Source organism: Pseudonaja textilis, unplaced genomic scaffold (genome assembly GCF_049901715.1).
Source record: "Pseudonaja textilis isolate UNSWEBS1 unplaced genomic scaffold, rPseTex1.2 PTEXCTG38, whole genome shotgun sequence".
Classification (NCBI taxonomy): Eukaryota; Metazoa; Chordata; class Lepidosauria; order Squamata; family Elapidae; genus Pseudonaja; species Pseudonaja textilis.
The window spans coordinates 94,439-118,441 of NW_028262651.1; the positions used below are offsets into that span (position 1 = coordinate 94,439).

At 37.1% G+C, this 24,003-nt stretch overlaps 2 protein-coding genes across 4 annotated transcripts in view; both read right to left on the minus strand.

Annotated features, from left to right (window-relative positions):
* LOC148123801 (vomeronasal type-2 receptor 26-like) overlaps nt 1–24,003 on the minus strand; it is an 83,971-nt gene that overhangs the window by 51,509 nt on the left and 8,459 nt on the right. The window lies entirely within an intron of this gene.
* LOC148123802 (vomeronasal type-2 receptor 26-like) overlaps nt 1–24,003 on the minus strand; it is a 37,563-nt gene that overhangs the window by 5,019 nt on the left and 8,541 nt on the right. Inside the window, exons 1-5 of one of the 3 annotated variants that reach the window (XM_087918732.1) lie at nt 7,270–7,439; nt 5,666–5,885; nt 5,279–5,529; nt 4,554–4,842; nt 2,501–3,325 (exon numbers count right to left, since the gene is read on the minus strand). In XM_087918732.1, coding sequence (XP_087774858.1) covers nt 2,501–3,325; nt 4,554–4,842; nt 5,279–5,508 — 1,344 coding nt within the window. In that variant the 5' untranslated portion in view covers nt 5,509–5,529; nt 5,666–5,885; nt 7,270–7,439. Of the gene's footprint in view, nt 1–2,500; nt 3,326–4,553; nt 4,843–5,278; nt 5,530–5,665; nt 5,886–7,269; nt 7,440–24,003 lie in introns of those variants that run through there. The other 2 variants (XM_087918731.1, XM_087918730.1) reach the window with 2 other exon arrangements.

A 24,003-nucleotide genomic window follows, 5' to 3' on the forward strand; every position in this document is an offset into this window, starting at 1 on the left:
AAACCTGAGCTAGGCCCACTTCGCTGTAATGCTGCACTGACAGGATTTGGGGAGTCAGAAAGTACAAATCTCCCATCAACCCTTTTTTTATGCAGCTGTAGGTGTCCTCCTCTTATCTGCTTCTTCCCCAGGCAGAATCTCTCCTCCACCCCCCCAAAAGTCATTCCCTCCTATCACGGCCCTTTCTAAATGGATTGTGGGAAAGGGGGGGATATAACTTATGCGCTCTATGCAGGTCATCCTCACATATTATTTCATTTCCCAAATACATTATGGAAATACTGCTGATATAACTCGATCTCAGGAAAGAGTAACAAACACTTTTGTGATGTGATCAGAAACCCAGTTAAGTGAGGGATGGATGGTATGATAATTAAGTGGATAAAAACTGATTTTAAAATGGTACTCAAATAATCTTTAGTTTTTTTAATCTTTGTGATGAAAGTGGGAAGATACAACATTTTGTCATTATGTCATCAATTTTTCTATGTTGTTAATATAATAGTGTTGATAAATCGCTATTATACAAGATTTATAACAATTCTCAGGCAAATATATTTTTATGTTATTTAAACATTACCAACTTTCCAGAAAAATATTTCTGATTTCTCCTAGAAACAACTATATGACTAAAAAGCAGTAGAAAACTATCTGGGTTTTAGGATTTGATTAATTATAGTATCTCATATAAGAACATTAATGATGCACTGGATGAAGGATTGTGCCAAGCTTGATAAGTATATAAGGGAGCCAGTTTTGTCTTCTGGTGAAGCCTCCGAAGTAGAAACCAAGAGGCTGTGAGTTCAAGACCCGCCTTGGTCATGAAGCAGGCTGGGGGATTTGAGACCAGTCTCTCAGCCCAACTCAACTCACAGGGTTGTTGTGGGGAAAAAATGAACACACAACTACTCATTGGTACTCAGCCCCCGTAGCTTCTGCAGGGAAGGGCTTTTAAGGATGGGGGATGAGTTACTGCACTTAGTGAACTCAAACAAGGCCTCGAAGATCTGGAAATCCAACAAGATGGGGCTGCTCTTCCCAAGAATGTTTATTTGAGCAGCCTTTAGAGCAACGAGATATTTATATCGAATAACCCTGCCAAAAGTCCAAAGGGAATTAACCTCCGAGAGCTGCAACGGAGTTCCCAGAGCCGTTTCAGGGGGCCGATACAAAGAAAGAGCGTCTGAGCTGAGACTGGGGCCCTGTGGACAAGGGGTCACTCAAATGGCAGCTCACGGCCTCCTATGCGGCATCTCCTATCAGGACTCAGGGATTCACTTTGTGACGCCTCTCCTAATAAAATATCCGGGAAATTCGGAACTCTTTTATGTGCAACTGCAGTTCTCAGATCAGTAGGAAGGAGTTTTTCTGAATGAGGCCAAATTCTGTTCTGCCGTAATGCAAAATTATGTATTTATTTATTTAGGACATTCATATTGCCACATATTTGCACATGACTCAGCATTAGGCAGACTCTAACTCCCCATTGACTGTCGTTTATTTTTATTTTTCTCCATTATTATTATTATTAATTGTAATGCTGGTCTCTGACTGTACTAAAAGTGGACTGGATGAAGGAGGAAGCTGTGTTGGAGACATTTGCCATCTTGAGTTATTTGTAAATAAAAATAACTCAAAAATAACTTGTTTATGAAAAAACAATCTCAAAATTGTACTTGACTGCAACCTGAAACTGAGTCTTGAGAGAAGACAAGGAGATTATGAGAGCAGCTTCTCCAACTTACAACATCTCTCAGTTGGACAAGGGAGGACTCATCACTCTTCCAATGACTGAAAGAGGTGTTGGGAGTACTTAAAACCCTCCCCTCTCCTAGGAAAATAAAATATTTTAGGATATATTAAAAAGGGAGAATATATTTCCCCTAAAAAGGAAAGTAGAAACTCAAGAGAGCCTGAAACTCAGCCCCCCTCCCATCTTTGCTAATGGACCATTACTCTGGTCTAGGCCGCTCTATTTTACATAACAAAGATCTATCCCAGGTAAAGCTATATGGGAACTGCCCAAAGCCATCACCATCATCCAGCCAGGCTCAACCAAGCCTGGGACTCAGGACAGCCTACAGAGTAGCCCCTGCATGGCCCCATGGGAGTCTGACAACCAATCAGAATACAAGCTCAAATTCAAATCCCAACAGAGGGCATCAAACAGTTGCACTCTCAGCATCTCAGCCCTTCTTTCCTCAACCAAGGCAGGTGCTCCTGTCCACCATTAAACCATCTTCCAAGCAGACACCATGTTTCCAGCAGCTTTCTTCCCCACTTGGACCTGAAACCAGAAGGAGATTTCTTCCAACAGAGGCTAGAAAGAAACTCCAGATCTGCTCCCTGTTATTCCGGAGTGTCAGACAGGAGCAATTAGATGGTGCAAATCTCTTGACCTTTTGCAGCACAAGAAGGTTGAGATGTTCCCCTCCTTCTCCTTTGGGTTTCCTCTCCAAAGGATCTCAGATTAATGGATCCCTATTGGGACCCCCCATACCTGCCATGGCTGCAGCCTCGGAGCCCCCAACCTCTTTTCTCCCTCCTTCCTTCCTCTCCTCGATCTGGAGGAATAAGCGGCATTCATGGCCTGGGCCAAAGTCTGAATGATACTGTAGCAATGAGGGTCATTTATGATCTGTTTTCTGTTCCTTTTCTCCTGGGTCTCCAGTGGGGCTTTCTGGGTGCATCTTCTGCGGCCTTTGACAGAAAAGACGTGCTTGGAAAGGGAACAGTGGAAATAATGATCTTGAAACTGATCTTCCACAAAGAAATGGGGTTCAAAGGCAGCATTTGTTGGCCTTTCTTTCCCCAGATAACCAAAATTTGAAATACTATGGATGTATTTGAGAGGCATGTGCTTCTCTATTGGATACTCTGCAAAACTTGCGGTGATCCAGACTTTCCCTTCAATGGGTCCTGGCAAACGCGTAAGTGCTTCATGGAAAGGAAGAATTCTGTACCCGATGGGAAGAAATTCTATGAAGTGGACAAAGACATTGACTTTTCTCCACTTAGAGAGGGCCTCCCTGAGGGGTGCTGTTTGTCCAGTTGTTGTGAATCGTTGTGATATAAGTCCAGTTGTTGTGAATCGTTGTGATATAACCACACAAATTCCATTCCTGACAAGCATCGGAGGGAAAGTCCTCATGAAATTATCTCCATTTTCTGTGTCTGAAGCAAAGAGGCCAATCAGGGTCCATCTGAAATGGAGGAGGAGCTGGACGATTGCTGGGTAGTGGAATCCTTCTTTGGGGAGCATCTGGTGGAAAAAGGGGAATCTCCTTTTATCACTCAGAGCCTCTGAAGGAAATCTATCAGAGATCTGAAAAAGTAATGAAGAATAATGTTGAATATAGACATTTACATACTCGTAATACTACGTTCCGATTGGACAACCACTACCGCCTAGCGATTGGTGGTTACCAACGCATATTGATTGGTCGCCTCAATGGCGGGAGGTTTAAAATGATACCATTGGTTGTGAGCCGCGAGCAGCCGCTATAAAAGAGGCTGCCGCAGCTCAAGTTTAGTTGAAGTTACTGACAGTTAATAAAGAGCTGAACTCAACTCCAGTCTCGAGTCTACTTTGTTCTGGCGACAGAACAAATAATATGTTATAATGTGGTCCAGATCAACTCCAAAGTATTAGTTATTGACAAACCCAATTTTGTTCTGATGAACATATCAGAATAGTTTGTTCCTTAGTCACAGTTTAAATATTTTAGACAGTTAAATATTTAACAAGATTGTATATAAAAATGGAACACAAAATCATATTAAATAAAAAACAATTAAAAATGCAAGGTGAATTTCTGTGTCACCCCCACAATTCCAACTATTAGATTCAAATTAGCAGATGTCAGATACAATGTTTGGATCTAAGATATAGGGCAGTTTTATATGCTATTTCTGAGTACTGAAACCTCTTTCTCAGCTTCTATATCCCAAATTCTTTGTGGAACAATTTTTCAGCTTCTTCTCCAGATGACTAAGAGACCGCAACTCCTAACACAAATTGTCAGTTGTGCAATCCAATAAGTCTTTAATTGAAATGTTGCCTGTTTTGGGACTCGCTTTAATTTTAAACCAATAATTATATACCCTGAATTTATACAAAGTAGAAATGTTATAAATTCATAACTTACTTTTTCTCTGAGGGCAGGAGCTTAATTCCTTTTATCCACCCCAAAGATACTCTTCAGATCCTGTGATCTCAATAATTTTTTATACATAGACAGGACTCTTGCCAACTTGATTCCAATTGGATAAGGCAGATATTATTGATATGTGAAAATGAACAGGCTAATGGAGGACCTCAAAACCTGGATAGTTTTTCAATAGTTGAATATTCAGTAGAATATCCTCTACAGGGACCTTATGGCTCTTCAGGCCTTTAATGGTGAATTTGAAGATGAACATAATCGACTAAAACATACTTTATATGTTCCCTAATATTCTGAAAAGCTGCTCTTGAATTATATGAAGATATTGGATCTGTTGTTCATCTCCACCACCCCACTCACCCTAGATAGAGAAAAACACACACAAACCTGTGGGACTTTGTAGGTGCCTCCTAATGTTGACATCTGGATGGAGATGTCCCTGAGAACTTCATCGATCAGAGCCAGGAGGTTCTCCTTCCTCCCACAGCCGTAGTTGGGGACATTGGCTTCTCCAGTGGAAAGAATGTCTAGCAAGGCATCTGAAGTGTGGAAGGTGCTCAAATGGTTTTCATGGATGTTGTAGCCCAGGGTGAGATTGTGCAGGAGCTGGGAATTCTTGCTGACCATTTGAACAGTAAAAATTGATCTTAGGGTATGTGCTAGATCTGAACTCTTCCTATTGTAAAAACAATATTCATGTTATTATATTCAATAGGAACAACAAATGTTTTTAAAATATATAATCCTTCACAAACCTACTAAGCCTTAGGCCAACATTGATCCAAATCGAATGATCAATTATGCAAATGAGAGAGGCAACTACAGTTGTTTCAATTGCTACTTAAACAAAGGTCATTATTCAAGTGATGAACTCAGGAATGAAACGAAAAAGGAAAATCATCTGGATTTCATTCAGGTCCTTTTAAAACTTCATCTTTGGATTTTATTCTCTTCCACAAAGTAAGGCAAAAGAGGGAAGCCGTGGAAATAAAAATCATTCAGGAAATTAGACAGGTCCTGAGGTACAAAAATAAGTGACATAAGAAGAAAAGAAGGAGAGTGTTAGAATTGCACATGGAGGGAGTGCAACTCCATCACCCTGCATGACTTACGAAGAAGAAGGTATAGAAGGAGGGCTGTTGAAAGGCAACATTATAGGCGACACATATGTTTCACATGTGACCACACCAATGAGATGGTCTCCAGGCCTGTAAAAGCTCCATGGATTGTTCCCATCCTGGTGCTCCAAACTCAATGGGCATTTCCTTCTCAGCTTCCCACAGACTGATGGGAACACCACCAGCAGCAGCAGCAGAAGCAGGAGGTCCATCATTCGTGGCATGAATCAATCCGCTTCCTGTTTCTAAGAAAAACAACAGGAACAGCTGGAGAAATGCAAAGACTCTGAGAAGTGCCAGTGGCTTTCCTGATCTAAGCAGAGAATCACTCAGTTTCATCTGCAAAGGAGAGAAAGGTGCAATCAAGAGCAGAGCCTGTACCTGTCCCAAAACTTGGTCCCAGAGAGCTTCACCCAAGGAAATTATCCTTTTCTGATACAAGATCCTTTGCATGTGGCTTCAGTCTAATGCCTGCATCAAAGTCAAAAACTGGAGATATAGCATCACAGGTCTCAAAGGCCCAGATGGTCATAATTACAGCAAGAAGCAACTTCTCCTCATGGGATCCAACTTTTTCTGGGCTCCATCTGCAGAGGAGAGGCTGGAATAAAACATGTTAGTAAAAATTATACATACACCCCTGGGATCATTGTTCTATTTTGGTTGTTGTCCTTCCTTCCTGTCAGGGCAAGTCCAAAAAGTGATGCTGGGGAAGAGAATTCAACACCCAGGGAACTGACTTCTGCTGTCCTTCAACATGGCCTCTTGTCTCCAGAGACTGCTGGGGAAGGTCACTCAGAGCTATGGAGTTTGGTGCCATTTCTAAGTTAATGCCATTTAACTCTAGTGTTGCCTGTCTTCTAATGACAATCAGCACCCTTGATCTCTGCCCAAGGTTAAGAGTATTTAGAATTTTGTTCTATGTCGAAATCCTATATATTGATCTTAATTGCAGCCGATTTTAAAATTGCTTGTGCCTGAAGTGAAATTTCATTTCCCATCTTTTCTAGCAATATTAATTTGGGGATAAGAGCTCATTAAGAAGCAGAAAAGGGACAACTTGTGGACTAGATCGTTGGGTAAATAGGGAGAAAGTTATAGAATGGATGGAATTTTTTATTTTTATTTTCTCGTCATTCCTGTCTTATCTTACTATCTTCCTATAATACACCAAGATTCTTTACATTGTGATGTTTCTTAGTTTTTTAAATAAAGGATGGACTGTAAAGTCTGCAGCTGAGATCTATCAATCCAAATCTGTCTGTCTGTCCGTCCATCCATCCATCCATCCATCCATCCATCCATCCATCCATCCATCCATCCATCCAATTTACTGGCCACCCATCTTATCACAGGGATGGTTTCTGGAGATCTGGTGGCTCTTCCTCTGTTGTGGGGATCTTCTATTGGGGGGGAGGGACCCCTCTGACCTTTCCAATTTCTGGGGCCGAGACTTTCTATACCAGAAAACCTCCAAGGGGTTTGAAGGTACTGTTGGAACTCCTTTGTTCCTGGTTTATTTGCATCCGTTGTTCAGGGAGGATGTTTCTTCACTGGGGGGGGGACATTAATATGGACTTCCTGGCCCAGAAGGGGGAACTGTGGGGGGCTGAGTGTGGGGGGGAACTGAAAGGGCAGGCAGGTCCATCCTGGCAGGGAGGAGCAGAGGAAGGCCCATATCCCAGGTCCACTGCTTGGAAGTTCTCCCCCTGAACCTCCCTCAGCTTCTGCTCTCAGGGCCTGCAGACCAGATCCTGGGTGGCTCCGGGTTCAAGCTGTGGCTTTTCAGGGCCAGGTTGATGTGCGATGAGACTCTCTCCTCCTCCAGGAGGTTCACAGCCGTGTCTGACTGAAATCGGGTGAGGCCCAGAGGGGAGGAAGCCCCTCCTGGGTCAGGAATGAGCCCACCCCAACTTCTGGGTTTGTCCCAGGGAGACCCCAGAGGAGGGGAGGCGGGGTGGCTGTGATCATCCAGGGCTTCTCACAGGCCCTGAGGAGGCTCCATGTGGACCTCTGGCTTCTCTCTGGGGGGCTGCGAGGACCCCGGCCTGGTCAAGCATGTTGTGTGAATGGGGTCCTCGCCAGAAGAAAAGGGCCCCCAATGCAGGTAGTCCTTGACTTATGACCACAAATCAGCCAAACATTTCTACCATTACAGGAGACATCTGATGGTTGCCCCTTTTTGCCAATGCACCATACTTGCAGTCATTAAGTGAATCATTGTGGTTAATAAATGAAGAACCCGGTTGTTAAGCGAATCTGACTTTGCTTGTCAGAAGGTACTTAGAAATGGGACTACGTGACAGGACTATATAATGGTACGCACCTGAGTCTTTTTTTTTTTGAATAATTCTTTTAATAACAAACATAAGCATATAACAAAATTAACATAAACACCTTTAAAAAACATAAAAATATCCTTCTTCATAAATTTACATACCGTGCATCAATTAATTTACCACTTTTTTGTGCATCCATTTCCTAGTCACTAGTATAATTATATTACATAATAGCTCATACGTATCAATCAATAATTGGATAGCCTAATATCGCATAGCTAAAAAAATCATTTATAATTTTATTAATTCATATTTTAATGAGATAACTATAATTTGCTTAATTTATTTTGCAATAAATCCTTAAGATCATACCAAATCTACCTTGATAATGTTTATAAGATAATATAAAGAAGAAGAAAAATTTTTATGCTAAATCAAATATTCTATCATTATGTTTTATTATCTAACCGATGATAAAAAGATCCCAAACTTCATAAAATTGTTTATCTTCTTGTTCTCTGATTTCAAATGTCAATTTACTCATTTCAGCACAATCCAATATTTTCTTAATAATTTCTTCTTTGATGGAACTTCTCACTCTTCCAGTTCTTAGCAAATACAATCCTAGCCGCTGTTAATATATTTACAATCAAATACTTCAAATGTTTATTATATAAGAGTGAATTCACAGCTAAAATCTGGTTTCAAGTCTATATGTGTCTTTATCATTTTTCCAAACATATGCGGTTTTAATTCCCATCTTTTTGGCGTCTCACAAGTCCACATATGGTGGTATGACCAGGTATCTGATGACATTTCCAACATTTTCAGATTTGTTCTTAAAGCATTCTTGCAATTCTTGTCGGAAATGCCACCTGTAAAACATCTTATACAAGTTTTCTTTATAGCTGTTGACTGTCATTTATAATTTTGAGATACAATTTTCCCATTTCTCCAAATCAACGTCCATATCTAAAATTCTTCCCCAAACAATCTTCGTTTCTTTATGTTTCCTCCTCTAATAAAATTTCAACAAATAAGTGTATAATTTTTTAATCATTTTTCATCAGTACCTGTCAAGATCCTGTCTAAATCAGTCAATTTATCATAAAATCCCTCCACTTTAGATCTATAAGATACCTTAGAATGTATTTGCGCATATGAAAACCAATTCATCTTTATGCTTATTCTTCTAGTTTTCCATTGTTTTTAAGTTCACTCTTTTCATCCAATATTTCCCCATATCTAATTTTTTTGTTCCTTCTCATATATTATAGGATAGAGAAAAGGCACAATAGTTGATAACCAGGCTGGGATTTTTCAAATAACATTTTCTCTTAATTTCCCAATTCAACCCATAAAGACTCCCTTATGTAATGCCTTCTAAAATGGCCTGCGATTTGGTTCCCTTATACCACAGAAAAGCATGCCATCCCGGTAATAAATCATGCCCCTCTAGTGCTCAACAATCTAGTCTTTTTAATGTTATCCAATCCTTAACCCACATTGATTGCGGCAGTAATACAACTCCCAATTCGGAAGGCCGACCTCCTCTAATTCTGGCATCTTTTTAGAAGTTTTAATTTTATTCTGGCTTTCTTCACTTGCCATATAAACTTCAACACAATTTTATTTAAATCTTCAAAGTAATCTTTACCAAGCCTAATTGGGCGCGGTTTGGAATAAATATAAAATTCTGGGTAAAATATTCATCTTGATTGTTGAGATTCTGCCTATCAATGACAGTTGTAGATTTTCCCATTTTTTCCAAATAGATGCTATCTGTTGTTTAAGTTTGATATAGTTGTTCTCTTTCAATGTAGTACATCTTGATGTCAAATATATCCCCAGATATTTAACCTTATTCGTAACTTGAATTTTCAATAAATCATAAGTTCATCTCTGTTTTGTAACATATTCTTTGTCAAGATGTTTGTTTTATCTTTGTTTATTTTCAAGCCGGCCATCTCACCATAAATCTCTATCTTTTCCAGTAAGCTTTAAGCTGTTTCCTAGAAGGTCTTCCAAAATAAAAACCAAGTCATCCGCAAGGCTTTTTCAATTAGTTCTCCTTGTTTCCATTCCTTTTATATTTGGATCCTCTCTCTAATGTTTCTATTCAGCACTTCCAAAGTGTTACAAATAACAAAGGTGATAATGAAAGCAGCCTTGTCTTGTGCCTTTTCTTATATTAATAGAATCATAAAATCTACATCTATCATCACTCTACTTGGTTTTGTTTTGTCATATATGGCTCTGTTGGCAAAATAAATTTTTAGCAACCATCTGTTCAAATAACAAAAACATGAATCTCCAATTCACATCTCAAATGCTTTTGGGCATCTAAAATACCAAAAGCCATTTTAGTACTCAGATTGTGCCTATTGACATTCTAGTGTCAAATTACCCTCATATTATCCCTAATTTGTCTCCTTGGCAGAGTCCATTCTGGTCAGGATGAATAAAGTTATTTAGGTATCTTTTGAGCCTTTCTGCCAAGATGGAAGCAAAGATTTTGTAATCTGCATTCAGTAAAGAAATAGGTCTATAGTTCTTAATTTGTGATGGATCGGCCCCTTCTTTTGGAATAAGTGTGATATAAGCTTCTGACCATGTTTGGGTATTTTCTTGTTTAACATGGCTTCATTGCTAACTAACAATGGAGTGCTCACCGATTCTTGTAATGTTTTATAAAATTCTGAGAGCCATCTGAACTGGTTTTTCAGTATTCTGCCTATTAAATGCTTCCATTAGTTCCATCATTGTTATGAAAATTGCTTTTTCTAACATTTTTCAGTCTTCAGATATCTTGGGTAAGTTGGCATTTTGTAGATAAAGCTTAATTCTTTCCTCATCAAAATCCTCCTGTTTATATAATTTATAAAGTCTTGGATAATTATCTTTCTCATATTACCATAACACATTTGGCCTTGATCATCTATTAACTGTACTATTCTCCTAAATTCTTTCTCCTTTTCTCAGTTTTGTATGCTAGCCATCTACCTGGTTTATTTGCATCTTCAAAATAGTTCTGTTAGCACTTCCCTAAATTTTTTATGCCAACTCCTCTTCTCCGCCTGACCCATCTTATGTTTAATTATATCCATTTGAATTTAATATCTTTTTCTGTGGCATATTCTGCAATTCTTTCAGTTTTTTATAATCATCTTCTAAAGCTTTAATAGTTTGCTTCTTCCTAATATTCTTTTTCTTTGTATAATCCATTATTAATCCTCTATATTGCGCCCCCATTTGTATCCCAAACATTCTGCATTGATATCTTCTTTTATTTTCACTGAAAAAGCCAATTGCTTGCCCATCCATTGTGTAAAGTCTTTTCCTTTAAGATAAGCGTTGTTTAATGTCCATCTAGATCTTCTTCTTTGTCCCTTTCCATTTAATTGTCCTTGGGTTATGGTCTGCCCATGCCCGTTTCTATATTATTTCTTGAATGTTAGATATTGGTTCTGATAGGTCAATCATTATCTATTCTGGACCATGATAAATGTCTATTTGGTCAAAAGTATATTGCTGCATTTTACCATTTCTTTCTCTCCATATATCTTTTAAATTTAATTCATCTACCATTTTAAAAAGTTTAGGAGAGTCTTCTATTTTGTTTTAATGCTGTCGCTGCCATAGTCCAGTTGTATCTACAATTTCATTAAAATCTCATCATAATTATAAACATTGGTCCAGATCCAATTGATTTCATATATGACTTTTTATAAATTCTTCTTGTTTATCATTCGGAGCATAAATTGCAACAAGTATTATTGTACATATTATTCCCACTATTTCAACCATGTCTCTTCCATCTTCATCAGTATAAACCAATTTTGCTGCAATAGTTTCTTTAATGTGCAGGACCCTCCTCTTTTCTTACAGTTAGTCAAAGAGAGTAAAATTTTCCCCCCCAGTTTTGGTCTCACCAATAATCATTGATGTTGTTTTTAATATGCTGCACTGCACTTCTTGTAGGCAAATTATATCAAATTTTAGCTTCTCTAATTTGTGAAAGATTTTTCTTCTTGTAAGCACAAGTTCAATCCATTTATATTCATGAAATCAATTTTTTTTTCCTCCATGGTTATAATGTTTTATATTTAGGTCTAACAGTTCTTGTAGATCTTACTTCCCATTATTCTTTTTGGTCTCCGTTTATCCGTTCACTGCACCTTCTTCTTTCATTGCTATCTGGTCTTCTTGAGGCTCTAATTGAAATGGTCTCTTTTTCTGTCTCTGTTCTCTTCTTCCAAAAAATTCATTGTAGAATATTTCACTTTCTCAATTGATCGTTCTGTTCTCATTCTTGCCATATAAACATTAATCCTTCCGGGATCAACCATCTATAATTCGTCTTTTTCCAATAACTTTTTGGTCAAAAATCGATATTCTCTTCTCATCTCTCACTCTTGACTACTTGTTTTAAAACCATAATCTCTTTACCTTTATATTTCAACCCCTTATCTCTTGAGCCTTAATATTTGTTGCTTTAATAGTCTTTTAGTAAATCTGACATGGATCTCCCTTGGTATATTATATGCATATCTTATTGAAAACACTTCAATATATCATCTACTCCATCCATCATCTTTTCCTCTGTTATCTCCAAAGCTCCAGCCAGAATTTCCTATCAGTACATACCAAATCTTGTGCTTTTTCTATTCCCTCAATATTTTGAAATCTGAGATAGAATTCTGACCCTATCATTCCCACTTCAATATCCCAGTTATATCTTGTTGCACAGTTGTTAATTTGCTAACAATATTTAATTGTCTCATCTCTTTGTTTATCTTTCTCCTCAATTTTTGGGAGTCTCTCCTCCTGTTCGCCATCATTTGTTGGAAATTTTTTCCAATTTTTCATCAGTCTTTACCGTTTCACAACAACCTCTCTATTTCTTTGATCAATACTTGTTTTGAGTTCTTGTATTCCTTGTATAATCATTCGCTAGATCCAGCTTTGTACTTTATCTTGCTTTGCCGTATTGATAGTGATCTCAGTTATAGTGAAGAAGCAGGGCAGAAGTTGAACTGCCAGAAGGTAAGTTTTCTTACTCTCATTTGAATAACTCAGGATCTTTAAGCTCCTTTAATCCAATTAATAGGGTAGCCAATTATAATCCAGTTGGGAAGAAGAAAAACATTAAAAAAGCCAGTAAGAAATAAAGAATCCAGGATTAAAAGAGAAGGAGAAAAGAGATTAAAAGAAAAGGGAGAGTTTCTTGGGTTCTTCTATAAGCCTTAATCCTATTGTAGACGAGTGAATTATGATTCAAAAATAAAAATTAAGAATAGTAAAAAAGAAAAAGAGAGTAAGACCCAATAATATTAAAAGCAATGATAAAAAAAAGGAAAAAGAAAGGAGTTCTTGGGTTCTTCACCTTAGTCAATTATATGAGACTCCAAAAAATAAAAAAATAACCATAAAGCCAATAAGAAATGAAAATAGAAAAGGCAAAAATCATTAAGCAAAAGAAAAGAAAACTATTCTGAGGCTTTCCTTTAAAAAAAAAAGTAAATTAAAAATAAAGTCAAACAAAGAAAAGAAAGTAAAATGTACAAATATATAAGAAATACTGTGGGATTGAAGAGGGAGGGATGGAAACAATAAAAGAAGATAAGAAGAAAGCACACTGCATCTTATTTAGTTATCCAAGGCTCTTATTATGGCTTCTCCACAAATTCAAAATAAACTTCAGAGTACTCAATTAATAATAGAAGTTCCAAAAGAACACCTGTTAAAACATTCTCAGTGTTCTTCCCTATCTAATCAAGTTCCAGTGTCCTTGAGAAAGGATTCCTTCACAGCTCTTTCAACTTTCAATAAATATCTTCAAGCCTCTAGTTGGCAGTGTTACAAGTTTCTTTAATTCACTCCCCTTCCTTCCCAGCCTAATTAAAAAGGGAAACATACATGTATATATATATATATTTAGAAAAAAATTACTAAAGGGAGCCTCTGTTCTAAAAAAAAACTATTAACAGTCAAGAGGGGGAAAAGAAAGAAAAATTAGGTGAATATAAAAGGAAAAACCAGTCTAGTTAGTTACAGATCACAGTGGAAGTTCAATGAAAGCAAAAGTAAAAGTAAAAGCCAGCCTCAATTTGACACTCTTTTAAGAAATCGCATTCGATAGTTATTGATTTTTGTCCAAAGTCTTGCAAATTCTTCTCATTTTAGAGTGTCCTTGGTCCCGAAAAAAAATCCTCACCAGCGGTACTCCTTACCACTCTCTTCCTTCCGGAGCAGCTTAAAAGGCTTACTCTCCGCCCGATAGTAAAGGGCTTCTTCTGGATCAGCCAGGGAGTTTTGCAATGTGCAGGATCTGGCAGAAACGTGCCCTTACTATGCCGTCTCTACGGAATGATTGGAGTCATTGGAACCGACAAGTGAAATATCAGCTGCAATCTCAGAGCCCCAAGATTGCAGCTGCTCCAGCCCGGCGTGAATACTTCTCCCGTCTCAAATTCTGTACTTGTCAATGATGGTGTCCCCCAAGGCAGCGTTCTAGGACTAACTCTTCTACTCTGCATTAATTGTAAATGGGACTGATAAATTATATTCCTAAAATCTGTGTTAATGAAGACTATTGTTTCACCTGAGTTTGAGAGAGCTCAGCAAAGTGTAATCTTGTGTACATTGAAAAAATTCGGATCCTAATTTAAGGAAGATTAATTTTTTGGGTAATAAATAAGAATATCAGACTTTATTTTGTAAAGTCTTTCTATTCTAAGAATAGTCCAGATGAAGCAATTTGGTTCCGCTTTGTATAGATTTATTGATAAGTTCAAAAGCACTGAACTAACTCAATATTTTACATCTTATTATTTTCATTATTTCTCATTTCACATCTTTTTGAGTTAGGTTTCACTTGCAATTGTATCACAATAGTGCATTTAGGACATGTTTTTGTTATTTTTAACCTAAACTAACTTTGTTTTTGACTGGGTTGTAGTTGTTCATGTTTCACTATTTAACAAAGGGAAAGAATGTATCAAAAAAATGAAAAGCCCAGGACCGATGATGCCAAATAATTTGATGCGAATATGTCATGCCCTGGTGAGACGGACTCTGAGGAGAGGAGGAACAGCCAGCAGGAGTGGAAGTGTGGCTCCGGAGGTCGTGGAGGAGAGGCTGGGAGAGGGCAGGGGCCGGCTGAAACAGTCAGAGAAGACCCAGGCCCATCCGCTCTCCATCCTGGGGCACGCAGGGAGAGGATAAGGGAAAACATCAATGGCGTGGTCTGCGGGGAGAAGGGCCTTGGTCCCTTCATGGGCTGCAGCTGTGAGAACTGGTTAAAGGAGCGGACATGCGTATGGGCCAGTGCTGGAAACAAAGCGTGAAAATATCTCCCTAGTCTGTCTGTTCCTATCTGAGTTTGGCGTCCTTCCCAGTGTGTGTTCTCATCTCTGTAGATGTCTTCAAGCCCTTATCTTGCCTGGTTCCTTTAATCGCTTCAGTGGTTTGTGTTGTTTTGCTATTTATAATTTATAGGCATTTTTAAAAAAATAATTTTTTTATTTTTAATAACAAAATAAACATAAACACATACATAACAAAATAAACATAAACACCACAAAAAACATAAAGATCGCTACTTCATAAATTTACATACAGTGCATGATTAAGTTTACCACTTTTTTTTATGCATCCATTTCCTAGTCACCAGTATAATTATATTACATAGCCATCATATTATCAATCAATAATGTATAACCTAATATCACTAAAAGAAAAAAAATCATTTATAATTTGTTAATTCATATTTTGTGAGATAACTATAGTTGCTTAATTTATTTTACAATAATCATAAGATCTTCCAAATCTTTACCTTAATAATGTTTTATAAAAGATAATATTAAGAAAAGAGTTTTTATGCTAAATCTGAATATTCTATCATTATGTTTTTATTATCTAACCATTGATAAAAAGATCCCAAACTTCATAAAATTGTTTATCTTCTTGTTCTGTTCAAATATCAATTTGCTCATTTCCTTTATTAATATTTTCTTAATTTCTTATACATTGATTTTTCTCACTCTTACAGTTATATATAAATACAATCCTAGCCGCTGTTAATATATTTACAATCAAATACTTCAAATTTTTATTATATATACCGGTAAGATTCCCAATAAAAAAAACTCTGGTTTCAAGTCTATATGTGTCTTTGTCATTTTTCCAGCCATATCACAATTTTGTCCAATATTTTCTAGCGTCCTCCACAAATCCACATGGTAGTATGACCCAGGTGTCTGATGACATTTTCCAACATTTTTCAGATTGTTCTTAAACATTCTTCCAATTCTTGTGGAAAATGTACCTATAAAACATCTTATACAAGTTTTCTTTATAAGCTGTTGACATTGTCATTTATAATTTTGAGACCACAATTTTTCCCAATTCTCCAAATCAATCCCATATCAAAATTCTTCCCCCAAACAATCTTTCGTTCTTCTTGTTCCTCCTCTAATAAAATTGCCAACAAATAAGTGTATAATTTTTAATCATTTTTCATCAGTACCTGTCAAGATCCTGTCTAGATCAGTCAATTTATCATAAAATCCCTCCACTTTAGAATCTATAAGATACCTTGAATGTATTTGCGCATATGAAAACTTAATTCATCTTTATGCCTTGTTCTTCTAGTTTTCCATTGTTTTAAGTTCCTCTTTTCATCAATATTTACATATCTAACTGTTTGTTCCTTCTCATATATTATAGGACAGAAAAAGCACCAATGGTTGATAACCAGACTAGGTTTCAAATAACATTTCTCTTAATTTCTCCCAATTCAACCATAAAGACTCCCTTATACTCAATGCCTTCTAAAATAGCCCTGCGATTTGGTTCCCTTATACCAGAAAAGCATGCCATCCCAGTAAATCCATGCCCCTCTAGTGTCAACAATCTAGTCTTTTTAATGTCAATCCTTAACCCACATTAAATTTGCGGCTTGGTAATACAACTCCCAGTTAGAGTGAAACCTCCTCTAATTCTAGCATCTTAGAGTTTTAGACTATTCTGGCTTTCTTACCTTGCCATAGACAACACAATTTTATTTAATTCTTAAGTAATCTTTACCAAGCCTGATTGTTGTGTTAGAACTAAATATAAAATTCTGGGTAAAATATTCATCTTGATTGTTGATATTCTACCTATAATGACAATTGTAGATTTTTCCCATTTTCAAATCAGATGCTATCTGTTGTTTAAGTTTGATATAGTTATTCTCTTTCAATGTAGTACATCTTGACGTCAAGCTATATCCCCAGATATTTGACCTTGTGCATCCTTGAATTTTCAATAAATCACCCAGTTCATCTCTTTGTTTTAATAACATATTCTTTGTCAAGATCTTTGTTTTTATCTTTGTTTATTTCAAACCCGACCCATCTCACCATAAATCTCTATCTTTTCCAGTAGCTTTAAAGCTGTTCCTAGAGATCTTCCAGCAAAAGCAAATCATCACGCAAAGGCTGGCAATTGATTCTCCTTCTTAATTTTCATTCCTTTTATATTTGGATCCTCTCTAATGTTTCTATTCAGCACTTCCAAAAGTCAATACAAATAACAAGGTGATAATGGGCAACCTTGTCTTGTGCCTTTTCTTATATTAATAGAATCTGTAAAATCTCCCTCTATCACAACTCTACTTCGTTGTTTGTCATATATGGCTTCTATTGTGAATAGAATTTTCTGTAAAGCCCCATCTATTCCAATAACAAAATATGAATCTCAATTCACATTATCAAATGCTTTTGGGCATCTAAAAATGTAAAGCCATTTGTTTTCAGGTGTTGCCTAATAATATTCCAAAGTATCCATTACCTCATAATATCCTAATTTGTCCTTGGCAGAATCCATTCTGGTCAGGATGAATAAGTTATTTAGATATCTTTTGAAGCCTTTCTGCCAAGATGGAAGCAGATTTTGTAATCTGCATTCAGTAAAGAAATAGGTCTATAGTTCTTAATTTGTGATGGATCAGCCCTTCTTTTGGAATAAATTATGATATAAACTTCTGACCATGTTTAGGTATTTTCTTATTTAACATGGCTTCATTATAACTTCTAACAATGGAATGCTCAACGATTCTTGTAATGTTTTATAAAATTCTGCGGGGAGCATCTGGGCCTGGTGCTTTTCCATTATTCTGCCTATTAAGGTAACAGTTAGTTCCATCATTGTTATGGTACTTTCTAACATTTTCCAGTCTCTTCAGGTATCTTGGGTGATTGGCATTTTTTGTAGATAAAGCTTAATTCTTTCCTCATCAAAAATCCTCCTGTTTATATAATTGTCCATAAAAGTCTTGAGATGAGTATCTTTTTCTCCCTTGTTACCATAACAAATTTGTGCTTTATCATCTATGTAGCCTTGCTATTCTCCTAGATTCTTTCTCCTTTCTCAATTTGTATGTAGCCACCTACCTGGTTTATTGCATCTTCAAAATAAGTTCTTCACTTACTTCTAATTTTTTGTACCAACTCCTCACTACTCCGCCTAGCCCATCTTATGTTTTAATTATATCCATTTGAATTTAATATCTTTTTCTGGCATATTCTGCAATTCTTTTTCCATTTTTATAATCATCTTCTAAAGCTTTAATAGTTTGCCTCTTCCTAATATTTTTCACACAGCATATAGTCATTATTAATCCTCTCGCATATGCCTTCATTGTATCCCAAACATTCTGCATTGAAGTATCTTCTTTTTTATTTTTAATGAAAAAGAAAGGCCAATTCTTTATCCACTCCATTGTGTAAGTCTTTTTCACTTTAAGATAGCGTTATTTAATGTCCATCTAGATCTTCTTCTTTGTCCTTTCCATTTAATTGTCATAGGGTTATGGTCTGCCCGCCTGCCCGTTTCTATATTTATTTCTTGAATGTTGAATGTTAGTTCTGATAGGTCCAAATCATATCTATTCTGGACCATGATAAATGTCTATTTGAATAAAAGTATATTTTTCCACATTTTACCATTTCTTTCTCCATATATCTTTTAAATTTAATTCATCTACCATTTAAAAAAAGTTTGGAGAGTCTTTCTGTCTGTTTTAATGCTGTGGCTGTATGGTCAATTTATTATCTACAATTCCATTAAGATCTCCCATCATAATTATGTTGACATGGTCGTCCAATTGATTTCACTGCAGCTTTTTATAAAATTCTTCTTTGTTTCGTTCGGGAGCATATAGGTGCAACAAGTAATATTTTGCAACTGTTATCCACTATTTCAACCATTAATACTCTTCCATCTTCATCAGTATAAACCAATTTTGCTACAATAGTTTCTTTAATATGGGACCACTCCTCTTTTCTTACAGTTAGTCAAGGAAGTAAAGTACCACAGTTTTGGTCTTACCAATAATTGTTGATGTTGTTTTTAATATGTGTACTTCTTGTGAAATGAAATTATCTCCAAATTTTAATTTCTCTAATTTATGAAGATTTTTCTTCTTTTAATAGCTGAGTTCAATCATTTATATTCATAGAAATCAATTTTTTTCCTCCATGGTTATATTTATATTTAGGTCTAACGGTTCTTGTGGATCTTACTTCCGTTGTTCTTTCGTCTCCATTTGTCACCTACGCACCTTCCTTCGATCTTATCTGGTCTTCTTGAAATCAGTGCAAGGTTTCTTTTTCTGTCTATTTCTCTTCAAAAATTTGTTGTGGAATATTTCTGCTTTCTCAATGTGAGTCGATGTGTGTCTCTGTTCTTGCCCATATAAACATTAATCCTTCTGGGATCATGCATCTATAATTCGTCTTTTTCCAATAATTTTTTGGTCAAAAATCGATATTCTCTTCTCATCTCTCTCACTCTTCTGAGGACTTGTTTTAAAGCAAAAATCTCTTTTTTACCTTTATATTTCGGCCCCTTATCTCTTGCGACTTGTAATATTTGTGTTTTAATAGTCTTCTTAGTAAATCTGACATGGATCTCCTTGGTAGCTTATTTCTCATTGCATATCTTGTAAAAACACAGTATATCTCATCTACTCCGTCCATCATCTTTTCCTCTGTTATCTCAAAGGCTCCAGCCAAGTTCTATCATTACAGCCACCAAATCCTGTCTTTTTCTTCCTCAATATTTGAAATCTGAGATAAAATTGACTATCCATCTCCGCTTCAACATCCCATTTATATCTTGTTGCCTGTTTGTTAAATTTTAACAATAACTTGAATTGTCTCATCTCTTTGTTTGTCTTCTCCTCGATTTTGGAGTCTCTCCTCCTGTTTTGCCATCATCTGTTGAAAGTTTTCAATTTTCATCAGTCTTTGCAATTCTTTGTTCAATACTCTCTGTTCTTTGGTGTTGTTATTTGAGTTCTTGTATTCGCGCATAATCGTTGCTAGATCCATTGCTTACTTTATCTGCCTTACGCCATTGACCCAGTAGTCGTCACTCCAGTTGATGGAAGCAGGAGCAGAAGTTAGAACTGCCAGAAGGTAAAGTTTTCTTACTCATTTGAATAACTCAAGATCTTTAAGCTCCCTTTAATCCAGTATTGGTGGCCAATTATAGTCAATTGGGAAGGAAAACTTGTTAAAAAAGCGTAAAAATAAAGGGTCCAGGATTAAAAAGAGAGGAGAAAAAGATTAAAAGAAAAAAAAAGAAAGGGAGATTCTTCAGGTTCTTTACTAGACCTTAATCCTATTATGAATGGCCAATTATGATTGCATTAAAATTAAGAATAGTAAAAAAAAAGAAGTAAGACCAATAATATTAAAAACAATGGTAAAAAAGGAAAAGAAAATTTCTTCGGGTTCTTCACACTAGTCAATTGCTAGGATCTCAAAAAATAAAATAAAAATAACCATAAAAATAAATAAAAAAATGAAAATGAGAAAATAGAAAAGCCCAAAAAATCCCAATAAACAAAAGGAAAAAGAAAAGCTATTCTGAGGCTTTCCCTTTAAAAAAAAAAGTAAGTTTAAAAATTAAAAAAATAAAGTCAAAAAGAAAAAGAAAATAGAATATAAATATTACAAAATACTATGGGGTTGAGGAGGAGGGATGAAACAGCTAAAGAAAGATAGAAAAGAAAAGAGCACACTGCATCTTATTTAGTTAACCAAAGGCTCTTATTATGGCTTCTCCACAAATTCCAAAGCCAAACTTCAAGTACTCAATAATAGAAGTTCAAAGACACCTGTTAAAACATTCTCGGTGTTCTTCCTCTATCTAATCATGTTCAGTGTCCTTGAAAGAATTCCTTCACAGCTTTTCCAACTTTCAATAAAGTATTTTCAAGCCTCTACTTGGCAGTGTTACCAAAGTTTCTTTAGTCCCTCCCTTCTTTCCCCAAAGAAGCCTAGGAAAAGGAAATATACATGTATATATATATATATACCTTTAAAGAAAAAAAAAAAAATTACTAAAGGGAGCCTCTATTCTCCAAAGGAGAAAAAGAAGAAAAATTAGATAAATATAAAGGAGAAACCAGTCTAGTTGCAGTTACTAGATCACAATAGAAGTTCAATGAAAACAAAAGTAAAAGTAAAAAGCCAAGCCTCAATTTGACATTCTCTCTAAGAAATCGCCCGTAAATCTAGTTCCATCAGTTTTGTCCTAAGTCTTACAGGATTCTTCTCATTTTTAGAGTGTCATGAGTTCCCGAAGAAAAAAATTCTCACCAGCCGATGCACGTTCTCTCTCTTCCGGAGCTGCCACAGCTTCAGCAGCCCGAGGCTGCCTCTCCGCCACAAAGGGCTTCTTCTGGATCAGCCGGGGACTTTGCGATGTCACACAGGATCCCAGCCAGAACACGCCCCTTACAATCATCGTCTCTGCAAGACGATTTAGATCCATAGGACCGACCAGGAGCGAAGATATCAGCTGCAAATCTCAGAGCCCCAAGATTGCAGCTGTATACCTTAACAACATTAGCTCCGCCTTCTCCGGCATTTTTTATTTTAAACACTATTTCCTCCTTTTCATAATTGTTTGTGGGAGTTTTTGTCTCCAGTCGAGATATTTGGAGCTTTGAAGCCAAGTTGAAGAAATAAAGCGCCTTCTTACTGTTTTTGTGACTGTTTTATTTTTTTTATCACCGCAGATCATTACAATATGAGTGTTTTACCTCTTAGTCCATAACGTGGACTGTTACACCATTGGAGAAAAATAAACACATTTACCCCAATAACTGTATATTTAATTTACCTCTCCTCTCCACGATACCTTGATTTTATGGTAAGAATTTGGTTTCCTTTTGTTTCTCTTTGCTCCTTTGGGCCAAACTTTCCCTCTGTGATTCTTCAAGAAGGTCTTTCTACACTTATAGGGTTGATGACCTTAATAGAACTGATTGCTTGATGTAGCTTATTTTGCAGCACTTTTGGGCCAACATCTGTTTCAGATGAAGAAAAAACAATAAACTAAAAATTCCTAATGTTTCAAAGAAGCAGGGATGTTCCTACAGGTAGAAGATAACCAAGGAAGGACACATCCAAACTAGCAAGCAGAAGAATGTTTTCCTTATCAAAAGTAAATCTGCCATAACTTCTATCTTTTCTAGCCATTTTTTCCTTCAAGATCTTTGGATTATTCTCTTTAGATGAGAAAACGCCTTCCATGTGTCTTTTAACAGGTACTTTCATCAAAATATTCGGGTGGATCCAGTCCGCAAGATCTCCCATTTTCCTCTGGTGTCACCCAACTTCCTGGTGGAGAAGGTCCTCGGACAAGGAGCATGATCATTACTTGTGACTTTGGCTCTGTCCAGGCCCTCTTGACAAACCCAGGAGGACAACTTTTCCACACATCTGGACTGAGCCGAGACTGGGCAGAAAAGAAGGAAGGCCAAAGAAAATGGGTTAGAGCTAGGAATCCATGGGAACTGGAGCCAAGTAGCCTCTGGTCTTCGTTGAGGTAAATATGAAATCTCTGCCTACTTGAGTATGACCCCAATTGAATCCAGATTTTATGTTGCAAAGTGAGGCATTTGTTAAAATTTTGTCCCATTTTATGACCTTTCTTGGCCATTATTATTAAGTGAATCACTGCTTTGTTAGTAGCACCTTTGCTAAGTGAATCTGGCTTCCCCATTCTTTGTCAGAAGGTCACAAAAGGGGGCTGCGGCTTCACCACCCAGGACACTACCGTCATAAATATGAACCAATTGCCAAGCATCTGGATTTCGATCACATGTCATTGGGGATGCTAGCGGTCATATAAGTATACAGAAAAACGGACATAAGTCACTTCTTTCAGTGCCATCTGGGAGGCTCTTAAGGGGCCCAACCTGGCCAGAGCTCTCCTTGCCTCCCTTTCACCCTCCCTGGGATGGAGCAATGGGCCTTCTGCTCCCTAAAGGGAAGCAGCTCCAGGCTTTCAGTTCACCTGAAATTATCAAGATTGTTCTGATATCACACCTTAAAATTATGGGTGTAAGAAGAGGGAGAAATGCGTGTGTGGGGTCCTTGAGAAGGAACCCGGCTGGTTATCACTTAATGCTGAAATCTTTTCTCGGTTCCCATCCAGGGTAGGATTCAAATTTTAGCTGCTTGGTTTCTCTGGGTGTGGCTTAATTTGTGGGTGTGGCTTAGTAGTCATGATCAGATGGGCATGTCTTGTTGGCCATATGTTTTAGGTGGGCAGGACCAGGCGGCCATGTGACTGGCAAACAAATACAAGTGGTCCCGCTTGCTTAATGGCCAAGATTTTAGCTTAGCAAGGATTTTCAAATTTATGACTGATCTCACAGAGCTCCTTGACCTGTTTTGGAGTTTTGACAACCATACACACACACACACACACACACACACACACACAGCCTTCCTAACCCTTGCAGGCCAGCCCTAGATTGCTGCTTCAAGAGTCTTCTGAAACCGGGTTTTTGTGTCCTTCCTTCCTCTCCCTTTTCCCTACCCTCCCTCCTCCTTCCATGTATTTATATCATTCATATATCTCATTCACTTTCTCCATTCTCCCCGTTCTTTCTTATTCTTTCTTTGTCCCTTCCTTCCATCTCCTTTCTTTGGTCTATCCCTTTCACTTCCTTTTGCTTCCTTTCTCTCTTTTTGTTAGGGATACAACCACAGCAGAATCTGCACAGCAGTCAGGCAATGAGCAAAGTATGTAGAGATAAGCTTATTTTTGTAGCTTACCTCCCAGTAAAACTGTGGCTTTTCACTGCCTGCCTCCTGGCGTGACAGGGTCTGGACTCAGAGCCCTGGGCCTCTCATAGTAAATAAATAAACACGGCTTTTGGTGTTTGCATAAGGATGAAAAGGCACTTTGTGTGGTGATTACTCCTTTTATAGGCTACTTGCATACGTCTGCTTAAGGACAAAGCTTTCTACATAATTATGCTAATGCAAACCTGTGCCATAGCTGGTATCTTATGTTCCTACTTCTTAGCCCTTGATTACTCTACTCTCCATAACTTTCATTTTCTCCCATATTACTCGTTTCTCCATA